Source organism: Dermacentor variabilis, chromosome 5, assembly GCF_050947875.1.
Source record: "Dermacentor variabilis isolate Ectoservices chromosome 5, ASM5094787v1, whole genome shotgun sequence".
NCBI lineage: Eukaryota > Metazoa > Arthropoda > Arachnida > Ixodida > Ixodidae > Dermacentor > Dermacentor variabilis.
In genome coordinates, this window is record NC_134572.1 from 155176279 (window position 1) to 155194523 (window position 18245).

At 44.8% G+C, this 18245-nt stretch overlaps 1 protein-coding gene across 3 annotated transcripts in view; it reads right to left on the reverse strand.

Annotated features, from left to right (window-relative positions):
- Positions 1-2392: 2392 nt before the first annotated feature.
- The window catches only part of LOC142583268 (cytochrome P450 6a8-like), a 60211-nt gene continuing 44358 nt past the window's right edge, over positions 2393-18245 (reverse strand). The window contains exons 1-7 of one of the 3 annotated variants that reach the window (XM_075693663.1): positions 14575-14687; positions 13719-13785; positions 13552-13660; positions 11656-11744; positions 10724-10864; positions 6330-6495; positions 2393-2726 (exon numbers count right to left, since the gene is read on the reverse strand). In XM_075693663.1, coding sequence (XP_075549778.1) covers positions 2637-2726; positions 6330-6495; positions 10724-10864; positions 11656-11744; positions 13552-13660; positions 13719-13768 — 645 coding nt within the window. In that variant the 5' untranslated portion in view covers positions 13769-13785; positions 14575-14687 and the 3' untranslated portion in view covers positions 2393-2636. Of the gene's footprint in view, positions 2727-6329; positions 6496-10723; positions 10865-11655; positions 11745-13551; positions 13661-13718; positions 13786-14573; positions 14688-16377; positions 16509-18245 lie in introns of those variants that run through there. The other 2 variants (XM_075693660.1, XM_075693661.1) reach the window with 2 other exon arrangements.

Genomic DNA, 18245 nt, shown 5'->3' on the forward strand with positions numbered 1-18245 from the left:
ACAATTAGACATGTCAGGCTCTCGTTAATGCTATAGAGTTCCTGTATGTTACCAGCTATATTAATCAGGAATCTGAGTCCTAGTTCTCGTCTCTACGCTAAGCCGCCGTAGCACAGGACGTGCCCGCTTTTTAGCACTGTATATGCTCCTTTTGTCCTCCTAGCCTCACTGAGCCCTATTATATCCCATTTACTGCCCATTAATTCCTCCACTAGCATTGTTGGACTCGCCTCAATAGATAACGTTCTAGCGTCAAACGTTACCAGGCTCAGATTTCAATGGCGGCCTCTCCGGACCCACAGATTCTTGGCACCCTTTGCTGCGTCGCAGGTCTGACCGCCGCCGGGGTCAGTTGCTTCGCAGCTGCTGGGGAATGACGGCCGGGGTTTGACTGTTGCATTCATATAGGAGGTTGTGGCCAAGAACTGTACCAGGGTGGCCAATCCTGCTCTGGTGAGGGACTCCATCACCGGTTCAAGTCACCGAGATCGGGCCGCACTCCAGACCTGTTTATGCAATTTTATGAACAGGACCATTTTTTTTAATCCTGTGGAAAACTGCACGGCACCGGGATTCGAACCACGGTTCTCTTGTACGCGAGGTGGATGCTCTACTTCTACGCCACCGCTGCAGCTTCCTGCTGTAGTGCAAGGAGTTAGTTTGACTTAAGTTGTGTGAACGTGGACTTTGTGAGAACTGTTGTGGGTTCTAAATTTTCTGTCTAAAATGATAAAGAAGAAGCAGAAGGCGGCTCAGGGGCAGCTTGTCGCGCTTGGCAGGATAAAAGAAATTGAAGAAGACTACACGAAGAAGAGGCGGTAGTCGAACGACCAGGCGAGGCACAGTCGTGATTCGTAAGACGCAGGACTAGTGCGCTATTCCAGGAGCTCCTGCTGTAGTACCTCAGGCGGCCCTGACGGCGCGCCAGCCTGTTGGTGCAGACGGGGAGTGGCGCCTAGTGTGACGGTGTAAATCTAGCGGTCATCCTATACATTCACGCTATCTCGCATACTCTAAAGAAAATGTGCCAAAGGGCGGGAGTTTCAGTCGTCATTTCCGCGCCCCAAAAGTTATCTCAGTTACACGCCAAAACCAGCCCTTTCACAGGACAACCGAAAACATGCAACGTTGCGCATAGAAAGGGCTCCGTCGAACGCTCAAGAGGAGTAGTGTAGGGCATACCTCTTTTTTGCTGGCAATGTTACGTGGGACAAACGGGTAGGTGCCTAAACGCGAGACTACAGGAACAAAATCAGAAAGTTCGAAAAAGGAGAGAGGGTTTCCTTGGGATGCATTGCTCGCAATGCAAATGTCATCCACTCCTTGAAAAAAAAAACAGAAATAATAGAAATAATAGCAAGCAACGCTCAAGAACACACTAGACTCATCAGTGAGGCAGCGGCTATCGGAGAAGGCAACTGCGTCAGCAAATCATTTATTGCACTGACTGTTAAAGAATTTGCATTCCTGGGGTCTGTGTGTGGGAGGCCGCCTTAGGCCTTGGCGCGGCAATGGTGCGCTCTTGTTTATTTGCGATGACCATGTTGAACTACACGAATGTAACTGATTATGATCGCGTGCGCGAGAGTAGCAACATACTTTTTTGTAATAAACACCAGGTGGAAGTTCGCTCTTTTCCTTGTCGCCTTTTTAGTGTATAGTGTCCACTCTTGCGCTAGTCACTTCAACAGAACAGAAAGAAAGCTAGGAGAGAAGGCCTGGAGCTCAACCTTATGAGAGTCTAGTCTACCTAGTCTCGTCTAGTCTAGTTCACCTTACACTGGGGGTTAGGGAAGATTCTGAAAGGAATACGTCTATTTCGTATTGCCCTAAAGCAATCTAATGAAGTAGTAAAATTTCATTTCAATGTAGCTCATTATTTAACTCATTAGTGCACGTTGCCGGCATGAAATGGAAGACAAAAAAATAGGTTTGTACATATCGAATAGCGTACTGAGAAGCGTATCGTGTTTTTATGTAATTTATACTGTGGTCTGCACTAAAATTTATTCCGGAGTGACACTGTGGGAGATACATGCCGGAACAGTTTGCAGAGGACTTATATCTGCAGTGACATTCTCAATGGTGGCATTAGCTTCGGAGTTTCGGCGCCCAGAAAGAAAGCAAAGAGAGGAAAGAGAAGGAGGACAACCTTACGAGGGTCCGGCTTGCTACCCTTCACAGACGGCAAAGGAAAATACAATGAAGAGAGGAGTCTTTCACATTGCCTCAGTATATTTCTCGAGCAAGTTAAATTTATCTACCAGACTAGTTAAATATTCCATTCTTTATTGCAACGTCGCTGGCATGGATTGGAAGATGGCGAAAGGGTTGCAGAGATCAATGACGGAACAATAAAGCGTATCATGTTAACACCAAATTACGCATGTGGTATGCACAAATATTTATTGAATAGCGACGCATTATGCGACACACAATGCCGCAGCAATTTGCCGAGGACCGACAGAGGACTTTCGTATTAGAAATAACACTCCATGCTCTTCCATTCTTTTTTTCTTCCGTGATGCACAGTGAACACTAGGAACACTTGCTTTTGTCTTCTGCGTGCGCGACGGCAAATGATGCTTGGTTGTCCGGACTCGCTTGAAAAGTTGTTGCGCAGTCGATCTGTCTTGTCATGATCCATGCATGAGCTTTTCAAGACGGATCCAGACTCCGTCCGCGGGGCATGCAATGATGGAGTATGTGTGTCGTTTCAGTTCACCCTGATGAAGAAAGAGAAATCAACAAGTTTACGAATTAGAGCACAAAATTCGCCTTACAGTGCTAAAAATGCGGCAGGTGTAGCGCTCTCGTACTGCATCACCTGTGACGAACAAAAAATTGCATAGTCGTTGACTCATCACCTAAGCTTGCCAACGAACAAGCGCCTTCGGTTTACAGCGATAATTACTTATAATAATAATCCCAGCTAGCACTGTCAGAACTGGTATCAATTATTTATTTCTCCTGGTCTCAAGTTCAGCCAGTCCATTTTTTTTAAGATAACAACGCTTTACCTCTTCATTTAGAATCAGTGTTCCATAGGCAGATGTTGAATATATATCTGGGGCTTTAGAAGCCAAGACCGTGATATGAGAATAAATCTCGTCGTAGTGGGGGACTCCGCATTAATTTTGACCACCAGAGGATCTTTAGCGTGCCTCTAATGCACGGGACACGGGCGTTTTTGCAATTGGTCCCGTCATACCACGCGGTAGTCTTCCGGGAAGTTACGGCGCTTGGGCAAACGTTCGAGACACGCAGTGAAAATCGACACCAACTGCTTAAGAAACGAACGCGTGTTGGACACTTCGAAACGCCGATAAGCCCCGCGTTTTGAGAGGCGAACACGTACTAACGTGCCCGCACGTCAGTGTTTGCGTTTGTGCCCCAGTGCGAAATCGGGCCCTTTTCGCTCTGGCGAGCGCTTTGTGTTGGGGCATTGAACGCCAAATGCGCGGGCATGGCGACAGAGCATGGACTTGCGCATGATTCGTTCTCTCTCCTGGACGAGGCGCGCACTTCGCTGGCAAAACAGCCATCACGTTTCGTTTCGGAGCAGCTTGCTCAATTTGCTCTTTACTTAGGATTGCAATTAAACACCTTAATATTGCGATTAGCATCCCTAGCCTTCCTCACTATCTATCTATCTATCTATCTATCTATCTATCTATCTATCTATCTATCTATCTATCTATCTATCTATCTATCTATCTATCTATCTATGTATGTATCTATCAATCTATCTATCTATCTATCTATTTATCTGTCTATCTATCTATTTATCTGTCTGTCTGTCTGTCTCTGTCTGTCTGTCTCTGTCTGTCTGTCTGTCTGTCTGTCTCTGTCTGTCTGTCTGTCTCTGTCTGTCTGTCTGTCTCTGTCTGTCTGTCTGTCTCTGTCTGTCTGTCTGTCAGTCCGTCTGTCTCTGTCCGTCTGTCTCTGTCCGTCTGTCTCTGTCCGTCCGTCCGTCTGTCTGTCTGTCTGCCTGCCTGCCTGCCTGCCCCCCCCCCCTTTGCACGCCGCTTTCTCTGTAATAAAAAAAAGCTGTTTAAAGTTGTGCTGGGCCGATTAGAAACCATGCCACAGCAGGCCGGCGCTATGGCACTGCACTACGAATCCGCGGGTTCAGCCAGGGATTAATTCTCAGGGTTAGTACGCGCAGGCGTGCCACCAGTGCAGTCAAAGAGGCCGCGCAAAAAGAGGAGGACTTCGCGCACCAACCGCCAGACGGCGCAGCGTGTCCAGAGAGAAGCATGGTAGAGAAGCCTGGCTGTGGCACACGGCTCGTACACACGACCCGTTTCGACTGAGACAATAGGAAGTGACCCTATGGTAACTCAATATTTTGGTTTCCGCAGGATTATTTTTACTTGTACATCATCACGTTTCCGCCTCGGCCCTTTCCACTTACCGACTAGGTCAAGCTCCAGGCGACAAGGCCAACGTTACTGCTTTGACTGAGAAGCTATCCCTTTGGAAATCTACGCTTTTGCAAACCGTAGGGTTTGTCAAGCACTTGTCAGATTCCTTATTATATGGAGATGGCTCACTTATAACTGGTCTTTAGCATTAGTTACGATAAGTAAGGAGTAACAGGACTCTAGTGATTTGCATTACATAGCTGTGCAGTGGATCTCAGTGGCCGCGCTCTGCTAAGCAGCTACTACTTGCGTAACGCTGAGAGAATGCTTGTTAAGAGCCAGCACCAGTGAGTTTTGTAAGGAAATCTAGTCTACATGAAAAAACTGCCAATCCTAATTTTCGGGCTGCAATTCAACGTAGTGATTTTTGCTTTTGTTTCCAGTGGTTTACTGCAATAAACTGATTTATAACGGGACATTTGGAGTCATTAGAACTAGTGCCGCGTATTTTCATCGGGGCTGCGCCAGTAAATAGCTTGCGCGTGACATCACGAACCTAGTTTAATTCTCCATTTAATAGATCTCCGATGGGCCGCCTGGAATGACGTCGGTTTATCAACTGCACTGCCCCGCGGGTTACCTGCTGCCATGGAGGAAGGAAAGCCTAGCAGAGGCCCCTTCCCTGCCTGCTCAGCTGAAGAGCGTTAGAGCCGCGTCACGTGCCAAAGGACTCAGCTGCTCACAGTGCCGCATTCCCATCATGGCGTGTAGGATTACATCAGTGCAAGCCATCGGTGGATAATAAAAGGAACTCGGCAAATATGCTTTCCCGACGCATCTCTTCTGACCAACGCAAGATGGCGGACTCCGCCAAAGAAGTGGAAGGGAAGCAGGAGCGCACGCGCTGTGGCCGCTTTCAGTGGCCTTCTCTTCCTCACTATATCCACGCTGTCTTCAAGCGCGTGTCCTCCACTAAATTCTGGTGTGAGCGATCACGCTCGCCATGATGTTTTTTTTAAATAGTGGAAAAGTCGAACCAGCTCTGGAGATTCGAGAAACGACTCTCTGATATCTGAAATCAGTGGCCTGCCTAGAAGCACACCGATGAATGAACTGTTCTTTTCTACGCACACGCAAGGCAGAAAGCTGTTGCCATATTGTGGAACATGCGTAAAGTTGCCGTGTTTTTAGGGTTAACAAACTTTTGAAAAATCAAGTACTACACGTTCATTTGAAATGCTACGAGAGGCGGATGTTATTTGCACGAAGAATAAAGATCTCGGATTGAATACATGTAATTTTTTTTCATTAAACTCTAAAGTTATTGCCTCACGGCACATACCGCAATTTACGAATTGCAGCCTGTGTGTTCGCAAGATATACTGCTGTCGAAAAGATTCCAAAGATGTCACCAGTTTCAAATCATGAGCCCCCAAAATGTGCATTGGCATTCCGGTAAATATTGGTCTATGCATAAAAGAGCGTATTGTGAAATAAACAAGTGGAATAACAGTGAATTTTTATCGCCACTTTGACGGCGATTGTTTCAAAACTAGTGCCACTGAGAGCAAAAAAAAAAAGCAGTACCACATGGTTGTGTCGTTTCTGATTCAATTCGCATATTGCGATTTGTATATACAAAGGTTATTGGTTAAATGTTGGTTACTGGAGCTCTTATGGTTCTTTAACTATGTCTACGTACTCTGATTTCTTGCGCAGTTGATGTACGCCTCAGTGAGTAATCCAGCTCTATGAGTAGACTTGTGCTATATTTGACAGGCGATTTAAAAACAATATGTTAGCCCCAAAACTTACACCTTATATAGAGAAGGAGCGCCTATTATTGCAAGTTTAAACAGTACGAAAATGGAAGGAGAAGTACACACGTGTATACACGCATTGTTTCAAGGCGAAATATGTCGCCCAATCTTTTTGAAACAGAAGTACTCAAACGCTCCTTACATTCACGTGTTTCGAACCAAGATGCAGCCGAAATCGGTGCACGATTTTGGCAACAACGAGCGCCATTTCCAGCTGCGCCAACTTCATGCCGACACAGTTTCGAGGTCCCACGCCAAACGCTTGGAAAGCAAGTGGGTCTCTAGACAGTTTCTGTTCGGGAGAGAACCTGCGAGAAATGAAACACAAGGCACGGCGTTGGTAATGCAACGACGATGCAAAGATGCCCTTGTATCGTGCATTGGGCGCGCGTTAAAGAACGCCAGGTGGTGGAAATTTATCCCCAGTCCCGCACTACGGCATTCCTCGTAATCATATACTGGTTGTCGCACAGTAAAACTCAAGCATCTTTTTTTCTTTCAGTGGAACGTGTCTTTTGATATGCTTACTGGGCTGGCTAGCAATAGGAAGCGCAGTCAAACTGGAAGTTTGTCCGGGTGCGTGGAGGGCAGTCTATGCACGGAAATCTGAAAACAGCACGTGGCTAAAGATAACGAATAGCAGTGACGTTGCCAAGATGATCTAAGAAGTTTTCAAATTTTATTTTGATGTAATTATGTTTACCGAGACCTGGTATCAAGATGACGCAAACTATTTAGTTCTAAGTAACTATACACATTTTCTTCTCAATAGACGTGGGCGCCGAGATGGCGGAGTGTCGTTACCGATATTGAACACACTAGCTGCACTAGAAAACAAAGTATTCACAGTTTCCACCCCAGAAATTGAAATACTGACACTAGGAGGTAGAAATAACATTTTCAGCGTTCTATACCTTCATCCTGATGGAAATTTGGGAGTCTGACTAGACATTCTCGAAAACCTGTTTGGTTATGTAACAGCAAACCAGCAAATATTATATTTATCGGGTGATCTGAATATTGATACGCGATGTGATTCAACACCACAACGAGAATTCATAAGCTTACTAGATGCATATGACTTTTTTAATCCTACCGAAGTACCTACACGCACCACGTGCTCCACATATTCCTCCTTTGATATTGTAATCACGACGGCAGAAAATGCGAAAAAAAAGCTGGCACTCTACTCTCCGACTTAAGTGACCATCTTCCTGTTTTCGCCTTTGTCCCAGCTGAACGCACTTATCGAGTTCCCACACCACCCTCTCCAAATTTTCGACGCATTGATATCACCACATTTGACCATTTTCGTTTGATGCTATATGAAACAAGTTGGGACGATGTGCTATCTTTAAAAGATTTGAATGAGGCGTATAATGCATTTTTGTTAAAAATAAAAATTGTCTATCACAAATACTTTCCGCAAGACCATCCGCGCAAACGCAATCCTAAGAAGGCTTTCGATACGCCAGACCTGCTGCGCAAAATAAAGACCAAAGAGAAAATGTTTGCGCAAATCATAAAAGCTTCAGAAATATAAAAAAAATACCGCAACCAGCTAAATCGAGAACTAAGAACTGCCAAGTTAAGGTATTTTAGTGATGCGTTTTCCGAGGGATCCAAAAGAAATGTTCCCAACCAGTGGGACCAATTGAACAAATTACTAAATCGCTCCTCAAAAAGAACTATTACGACAATAATGAAAGATGGTATACCGATGGTATACCAATAAGTGGGGAGGAACTGTCTAATGAATTTAATTATTTCTCTGTTAATGTAACCAAAACATTATGCTGTCCCTATGATACAACTGTGTGTCACGCGTATAACACGCCATGTATTCCGGAATCCCTGTTCATATATCCTACACATGAAGACGAAATCATGACTGTGTTTAGAAATCTAATAAATAGCACAGCTGAAGATAAAGTTGGCTTTCAGGTCAAACCCTTCAAGTTTCTAGTTAACATACTATCCCCAATGCTAATGCATATCTGTAACCTGCTAGCTTTAGCATCTGGCGCCTTTCCAAGCGAAATGCAGGTAGCAGAAGTGGCTGTCATTCACAAAGGTGGTGCAACCTCGGATGTGGCTAATTACAGGCCTATTTCAATTCTTCCGATATTATCCAAAGGTCTGGAAAAGATTATTTACGTGAGAATTCATAATTTTCTAGTTAAACATTCAGTTTTATCAGGCAGTCGATTCGGTTCCGGTCCACGGAAATGGCACTAATTAAGCAAGAAGAGGTAATAATAAATGCGTTTGAGGAAAAGCTCCTTGTACAAGGAATATTTGTTGAGTTTTCAAAAGCATTTGACCTGCTTAATCATGGTTTACTGGTACATAAACTCAATTACTATGGCATTAGAGGAACGAGCTTGTCCTTAATTCAATCATATTTGAAATATCATAAACAAATGGTCTCCCTTAATCACGCTATATCAAACTGACAACCTATCCTCTGTGGTGCACCCCAAGGCAGCATTCTGGGGCCGCTACTATTTAATATCAACATTAATGATATATTTTCTGCTCCTCTTCCTGTACACATAATAACCTATGCAGACGACCACGCAATGCTTGCCTCAAGTAATACAGAAACTGACCTACTAGCACTCGGCAATCAGTTCTTAGAATTCCTGCGTCAATGGTCCTTTAATAATTTCCTAAAAGTAAACATTACGAAGACGAAATCAATATTATTCCGAGCTAAAAACAGAATGGTGCGTGCAAATCTCGATCTTTGGTTAGCAGACAAAAAAACTGAGGTCGTGCCAGTTGTGAAATGTCTTGGTGTTGTTTTGACCACGTCTCTTAATTGGGATAAACTTATTGAGAATATCTGCCCTAGAATAAGCAGGATTAATGGCGTCCTATGTCGACAGAGGCACACGCTTGCCCCTAAAGTAAAAATATTAGTTTACAATGCATTTATATTGCCACATATAACTTATTGTCTCATGGGCGGGGGGACAACAACCAAGGAGAACCAAATGAAACTTCTAATTGCTCAAAAACAAGCAATTAATAGCCAATGTACCATGATGCCCTCATACGGGTCCCTACTTTGCAAGGTTTATTATCATGACAATGTCAGAGTTATTCCTTCCCATTCACGTGAATCTCTAAGTGTTAAACTGTGTTTCCACTATGAATGAGTTCCTTTTATCAAGTCTCAACATGACTCGTTCGATTATATCCTACAATACTCGGAACAAAATGTCATGCTATGTACCTTTCTGCCGCACAACATGCCATAAACAGTCACATAAATTTTATCACATTTTCTCAATATTCAGCAAAAAGACAGCATACTTGAAGAGACTTCGCAGCACAAATTAGTCAAACTCATTCCCATGCTTCAATCAATATAGTTCGCGATGAGAACACACACACATATATATATATATATATATATATATATATATATATATATATATATATATATACATATATTACTTACATTATATCGAGAGCGAGGTTGATTGTAAATGAGTTTCCTGTGCATAGAATATGTGGAGCAGTTTTGTCAAATGACGTCCAGTGATAGTAGAGGCGTAACTTCCTGCAAATGCCGGATGTAGATAATTTGTGGCTGTAGTTCTTTTGTGTTTGCGAATGCGCTCTCCCATTGTTTTTTTGATCGGTGCTGGGCTATACACTCCGGCAGAAAGCATAGGGTGGCTCTCAAGCTGCAACAACTCAGCTTTTTGCCTTGCGTCCTCTCTCCTTTATTGCTGATGTAACCTTGAGAGACGTAATAAAATGTATTGTATTGTATATTTTCAAGAAGTTCGAAGCCACGCTTACAAATGGCCCAGAGAATCGGAAGAGTGGAGGTGCTTGTTCATTTAGTAATTTAGCTGTCAGCAACAAGGTGGTGAGCAAATTCACCGCTAAAAGTGAACATGCTTTGTTTAAATAAACTGCTAACGTAGAAAAAGAAAACAGGCATCCTACAGGTTTCCCTAATGATTGCTTATGCCCTATGCACCACAGCACACAAAAGTACAGCCTCTCTCCTGTCTTAGTGGAAGTCAAACAACAAGAAACAATACTGGGACATCGGTGAATAGACACTGCCTATTGCATATAGACATTTATCCATTCCCCTATTAGAATGACGGACAGTGCCAAAGGTAACCTATCTGGCAGAGCAGAAACGTTTGAGCTCTAGTCGATGGTCGCGTGCAGTTCCTGGTGTGCCTGCCTGCCCATGCACACACTGTGAGGGCAAATAGTGCCGTTGGTACCAGAGGCGACACACTTGGAGTCGGAGTCGTGGCGGTCGTACGGGTGACGTTTTGGACAAAGTAGCCTGAGAATACGTGATCACGGTTGCTGGTTTCGCAAACCGCCGCGCTTTAATCTGAGGCGTTACATTGCATTGAGGTATTTCGATGACGGGCCCATTGAAAAATGAGGATTTCGTGAATGTAGATTGGTACCTCGTTGACGCGTCACGCCGCAAAATCGTTGGCTGAACTGTCAACGCACTCTTGACCGCCCATGTGTCTGCAGTGTGCTCACCTCTCTGGGTCGAATTCACCTGGTCGCTCCCACAAGTTCGGGTCGTGATGAACCTGGTGACTGCAGGCCATGACGCTCACGCCTTCCCGCAGAAGCACGTTTTCGTACCGGTAATCAGAAGACGCACGTCTGGTTGTAAACCTGCGGTCAGCGAGATTGTAGAGAACCGGTCAACGGTATTCCCGATTTGTTTGTTTTCGATGACATAGCACACGCCTTGTCACTCCGTTTGACATATCTGATTTTGTTGATTGAATGACGTGGACAAATGCGTCAAGCCAATACCTTGGATATGCGAGACGTTGTCGCGGATGACTAGATGAATGACGATAACCTGCAGTTATCTACTTAGCAGGTCAAAACCTAGCGGATCCCTTATGCTACTGTGTAGTTGATTACGCAGCATTCTCATTCAATCGCGGGAAGCTTCAATCAAAGGACAGAGTAGTGTTATTGACACGCTTGAGCAAAGGTTCAGTTGTCCATGGCTCAATAAGCAATAAATGGTAGTTACGAAACTAATCTTTTAACTCGATTAAAGTGTCATTGCTTTTCTAGGAATGTATACCCTCCAAGGCGGGAGATATAGACGAACAAGAAGTTTCTGTTGGGATAATTATGAAATGGGTTGTTCAAAGCTTTATGGGGAATAAAGGTCACTAGCCTCTTGGTGTTTTGTCGGGAAATGAATCTGCAGCCGCGTGTTGAATATACCGAACAGCGTAGGCGCTGCCACTGCAGTGCGTCCAAAGGCTTAAGTCCCGCCGTTGATATCTGACACCTCACAGAGTAGGAAAAGAAACTACTTTTGCATGGAATTAGTTGAGGAGACAATCGTTTGGAATCTGGGATATCGATAACATAATTATCAATACAACATAGTGCTGTTTTTTTTTTCATTGAAACGTCGTGCGAAAGACACTCATACTTACGCAATCACTGGAGCGTACATTCTCAACGTTTCCAGTATTGTCTGTGCAGTGTACTGTAGGTCGGAAATGGCGTCATAGGTGAACTCCCCCTAGGCGGCAATAAAGAGGAATAACGCACTGAATAAATACAATGAATGTAAATGTGTTTGCAAAAAAGAATGCTCTTTAAATGAAAGGGGAAGTTTAAGAATTAATGCGTAGGAACGAATCTTTTTAAACGTACGAAAAATAAAAGTGAATTATTTTATGCTTTCGACGGCTCGAAGTGGCACATCTGTGCCAGAGAGAGAGACAGAGGTAAACTTTATTGAGAGAATAATCGTAGTTTTTCTGCACGGCTCCCGAAAGGTTTGTGGCGAATGATCGGCGCCCCTTGTCCAGGGCTCCACTGGCTCTTCCCATCTTCGCCGCTCTCTGGATCAGTTTGAGCTGGTGGTCAATACCACAGTAGATGTCTCAGGATTATTTGGGCGACACCCTTTCTTTGAAATGCTGTCCCGATGCTCGGTCCAGGGGCGTTTACGAATTTTGGCAGCGTCTGTATGATGCCCTCGGAAAATGGAATCGAACGCTTTACCTCGTGATGCGCAGGAGGATGTCCGTAGCCACTAAGCGGCCATGTCATGATGGCACGGCCTGGCATGGCATGAAGACAAACAGTATAGTGATCACCTGTTAAATGAAGCACAGCTACCAACTAGAAGCGGTAAGCTATTAGCGGCACCGTTGGCCTCTCCTGATCGCGAGCTTGCTGTTCTGCGTGATGGCTGCAGACAACGTAACGACCACGCAGTTGCCGTCTCAGGCAATGAGCGGGGTCAGTTCGATAAAAGATCTTTTGGGGCCACCAGTGTCATGGCTCACGGACGCTTAATCAAATCGGCGTTGCAAGTATCTCGTGCGCCATGACTAATACGGGTAAAAGAAAATAATTATACACGACACAGTGCACTGGAAATCTGTGATTTCAATGTTTCAAGGCCCGGTAGTATCTGGTGCTACATGAAGGCGGAAACCTATCCTGTTACATGTTGCCACTAAAGGAAAGGCAGCTCTTCAATAGGAATTCACGCCCCTAGCAAAGACATAAAATTCGCTTAAATAATATTTTTCTATATAATCCAGGCAATTTGAGCGCATTGATCATTCTGGTGGTGGAGGACGACTGATGACCGAACACGGCATCATATAATCATATATTTTAGTGGTATATTCTACCAGGTTTCTTTACCTGCCTTGCTTACTTTAGCTGCGACACTTCCTATGTTGTGATGACAAAAGTGGTTTCAGAAATGTAGCAAACAACCAGCCGATCAAACAGTGTTAGCTGCACCTACAGCGCAACCTCACCAATTCGTCACGGACCATTTGTACTGCAAAATAAGTATGAGGCCCCTAGCCACACCAATTCACCTCTTGCCACTAAACAAATGTTGCGACGTTCACAGAAAGGATTCTTAATGGCCTACATTCGTTGGCGACCTGTCGCAGTAACTTAGTGGCTGCGGCACAGCACCGCTACTCGACCTTGCGGTTTCGATGCCATCCGCGGTGGCCTCGTTTAGAAGGAGTCGAAATGAAAAATACATAGTTAACGCCGATCGTACGTTGATCTAGGGGCACGTTAAAGAGCCGCAGGGGGTTGAATACTAATCCCGAGTCACCCCCTACAGCGCGTCTAAATCTTGTCTTGGTTTAACACCTCACAATTGAAATATATATATATATATATATATATATATATATATATATATATATATATATATATATATATATATATCTATATATATATATATATATATATATCTCAATTTGCATTTGTAGTGTCTCATCTCGCTGCTTTTTCTTCGAGTTCACTATTTGGAAAAAGAAAAGGCTCAGACTTGGTTGACTCACGTGCTTCGCGAGAACGGCCTCAGTTTCCGCCCTGATCTTGTCCTGGACAGTCTGGAACTTGGCGATGCAGAACAGGCAGTTCGACAGCGTGATCCCCACGGTCTCGAATCTGCTTTTTAAAGCCCATTTGTTAAACTCCCGCTTAATCATTGATTAGAAAAACGCACCCTGCTTGAAGCATGTTGGCAGCATTCGTAGCAATGTCGTTATCGGGCATTGTAACTTTCTCTTTTCCTGAAAATTGACAAAGAAAATAAAGGTCTTTCAAGTGATTTCTAATGTGGCATGGGCACTAATACAACGGTGTCAAGGCAGCAGAATAATACGGCGCGAGAACGTTACGCGAGACCTGTCTACACTATAGCTTTATCATATATATATATATATATATATATATATATATATATATATATATATATATATATATATATATATATATATATATAGCTTCATACACAAGAATAGTTGCCCGATAGCTTCATTCTTAAAGGAACCCCACCAACGGGCATCGAAGGCGTCCCATCTCGACGTTGCACGAGTTGAGGCCGAAGGAGAACCGCCGTGGTTCATCGGTGCCCGAAAGAAAGACGGACTTGGATATACATTCCTACACGTTTACTGCGCATTCTGCTCAGACCAGTGTGTGCATGACGGTCCACTTTTCGCGCAGCTCCTCAAAAGGAAGGCTAAAGCATGCGTGCTCATAGCGCTCGTGTCAGGAGCGAAAGGACAGAACGTTGCGTGGCTCCGTCGAAGTCCATAGAGCGGAGCGGGACAGTGCTGCAATTGGCTTCTTCAATTTTTTGTTTTGTTTACAGCCAAACGCACTGCGTGTCTCTGGAGACCCTCTAACCCTTTGCGCCCGAGCGGATGGCGGGATTGGACACCGGGACAGCGCGACGACGGCGACGCCGCAATGGCGCCTCAAGTGTATACTTACACGCAATAAAAGCGGTTATGGAAACGTAGTGCTCATAATATGCGCGACCCCGCAAGCTTCAGATATGTGACGAGAAGGCGCACCTTTGTGGAGTTCCCATTCTTCCTTGGTCCACCGGAATCAGCTCACGTCTATCTGCGTTCTGTCGAATTCCATTCCCAGCATACACTGGAGAAGGTCTGGCCGTGTTACCTTGAATTGATTAAGGAGGATTTCACTACTATGCACAAAGGTGGTTAGCGTTGACGGCCGCAATAAGATACTTCTTACGCTGTCAGCATTCTTTCTTAGGCAAAGTTCTTTGCATCCCAACGTCCTTAGCATCCCGAATGCAAAATGAAACTAAAGGCTCGCTCTTTCATTTCGAACGAAGCTATCCTTAAGAGAAAAGTTAAGTTTTTTCGCACTGATTGAAATGAGGTCGACATTCCTTATTGCTGCCTAAGACAACTACCAAGGCAATCCGACATCTTTAGCTGAAAATATTCTTAAATGCAAAGGACTTTGTAGTGCCATTTTTATTTCTACTCTCAATCACCAGAAAAATATTTAAATGTAAGCTACTCTTTCATTCAGTAACAACCCACAAAATAGATACCGCAATGGTTTTAAGATGCGGTTTGGAGACTGCATAAACTGGTTTAACCTTAATAAATTTTAGTCTAACGCACATTAGTTAGGTGATTCAGCTGCTTTCACATATTAGTTACCTATCTTAATTGTTCTGAATGAAATGTCGTACCAATAAATTTAATGGTATTTCTGATATTTACTCGGGAGCTACACACCTGACCCTTGGTGCTTGAGTTCATTTTACTTATTATTCCTGAACGGCCGCGAGGTGATTACAAGAGCGAGAAGTACGATTCCGTGGCTTACCAACGTTTCATAAACAAAATAAAGACAAAAAAGCAAGCTAGTCACAGATATACTCAATGAACAAAGCATGGAGTGTTGCACCAGAATGCCGATAAATAATCAGAGCTTCACAGATGCGATAAATAAACCAATAAATTGAAAAGTATTACATATAAAAAGAACAGCACATTTTAGGAAAGCAAACGAAAAAAGAAAGATCGAGAAGCTTTAAGTAGGGAATTGTAAAAAGCAAGACGCAAGCGCTAGCCTAGACCATATGCTCTGGCGTTGCCCCTCGTTACGAGGCACGGAACAAATCAATGTGGACAAGTGGCTCTCCGCTATCAAGAGCCCCGATGCCGGGGCGCAACTATGGGCTGTCCAGAGGGCCCACGATGCGGCGGTCGGGCAAGGCCTGACTGTCCCAACGTGGGAGCGGCCCGCAGCGCGCTGAGTCGCGTACCTCAGGACCTTATTAAAGTTTTGCATCCATCCATCCATACGTGAAATAAAATGATTGAGTATACTCAAGTAAAACAACAGGCGGCTGTTTAATCTATATGATGTAGCGTTTTAGTTTATCACAAGCTGTTGTCTGGTCTCAATGCATAGCTACATGATCTGGTTATTACTTATTGAATGTCATCGAGAATCCCAAAACTTCTGGATTTTCACAAACAACGCAGACAACGACACTAATTAAGTATCTAGTACCAGGTGCAATACTGCCACAACTTCAGTGTTTCTGTTAAACACACAGTATTTAATTCGATATGAATCTGCTTTGAACTAAGCAAGCTATTTCAACTTCTCCTGTGTGTTCCAATAGTTGCTGTTAGCGGTAAATCTGCTAGCAACTCTAGACCCCAACATTGATGCATGCAATGTACGCCCTGACATCGTCTGTAGCAATTATGAATGGTTGAAATAAGGAACAATATTCACGATAATATTTGGCACATATTCATTGTCAAAATTATGGAGGCGCATTTTAGCAGTCAGAAGAAGATTGCGTTCATTTTGCTTACCGTGGAGTCCTTTCTCCGCATTTTCATGGCGGGTATGGAGCAATTGGCCAGTGACTGGAACGCATCGTATCCGAGCCATCGTTCCAGAGTCAGCATGAGAGGCACGCAGCCTTTCACGTCCGAGAAAAACTCTGTTTGTAATTTCACACAGCAGGAAAAGAAGGGAAAAAAACGTTACAGTGACGTTTCAGTTTCTGAACGTGCGTTACGCTCAAACGTATCTACGCCGCCAACATGTACAGCGAGCACAGCGGCGTCGAAGCACAAACGCAAAGTGCGCGAACGCGGCGATTCTTTTACAGCGACAGCTCTTCTACTCGAGGTACAGACCAAGAAAACGGCTGCTTACGTAAATACGACCTTCAAGCTCACCCAAAGTCACGGCTGCTGCGTATGCCGTGAGGGCGCCCATAACTTGAAAGAGATCTGACATGCGGACAAAGTGCGCCGAGTGGTGGAAGCTGCGTATGCGCTGTGCCTTCGACCCTTTGATCGCATTGAAGCGAGACGCAGTATTAAGGTCAATTCGCTCGCTGCTCCTGCCGCGCCGAGCAGCGTCTGTGTGTTACCTCGTTGAGCATTTGTAGATGCGGTACATAGTTGTTCACTGCACAGAGCAGCGTCTGTCTCCTTTCGCAAAGTGAGCAACACCTCGACAAACTTGGTTTCACCGCGTTCAACCACAGCACTTTATGTCCACCTGCAGGCGCCTTCCTCCTCCGGCGGTGGCTTCCCTTGAGGCGATACACATAATACCGTCGATTCGAGACTCGTGGCACCTATGCTTCCACGCAAAAAACTGCAACAGTGGAAAGCACTTATAACAAAGAGCAGGCGATCTCGAAAGTTCTTCGTTATGCAGGTCAATTTGATGTAAATATCGCGCACTGCAGAACGTGCTACACGGAAAGCTAAACACGCTCGGCAAAAGAAAAAAAATTCTTAGCATGATTTCAAGCGATACTCGAGAAATAACTCTATTATTTCTTCTGCATAATTAGTTTGGAAGAAAGTGCGGCTGCGGTCAACGCCGTGGCAACCAGGTTCGTAACATGCACGGCGGTGGAATCCGGAGGGGATCCAAAGGTACAGCTGCGTAGCCTCGATTGCCTGCCACTTCAAAACTATTGGTTATTCTGCCAGATGGTCACCACTGCTGCTTTCGTCGACCTCCGTGTAGTCCTTGATGGCCTCGGCGATGTCGCCCGTCGCCAGTTCACAGTAGCTCACCCCGTCGATTGAAAGGCGGACAGGGGGGAGGTGCACCACAACTACGGTGGTATACGGACCCTCCTGGAGGGACGCGCTTCCTATGTGCCGCCTCTATGTGGCGCTCATTGTAAAGCAACAAATTAGCCATCGGGGTCGTATGTATTCCTTTGTTGCGCAGTCATACTCGTTGTAGCGGTCATCGCTGAGCGTGGCGTTCGTGATACACGTGCTAGATTGAAGTTTGGTAATGAGATGCGCAATCTTTCGTCATATCGTCACTTCGTTGTACGGGCGTTCCAGTGAATTTCTTAATGAGCGACCGTGGCACGTTGGACACGGCGTCAAGGATTGCAGCACCTTCACGAAAGTGGTCCGTGTGCCAAGAATAAAGTGAAACGAAGCGACCATGCTCAAGTAGAAGGTTCAATTGGCCCACCGCCTCGTGTGCGGATTTTAGCGTGAGCGCGTTTTATGCCGGGCGCCGCAGAACTTTGGTTCGCTGTACCTGCGCCCTGCAAGGATCATCACGCAAGTTTCCTGGCATCCTAACGAGACGACGCCACTTGCCGTGTAGTAAGGCGCTGGCTTGGGACTTAAACATAACGCAGTCTATCGTTGTCGGTATGGCGTTCAGCTCCGTAGTAAGCCGCAAAGAA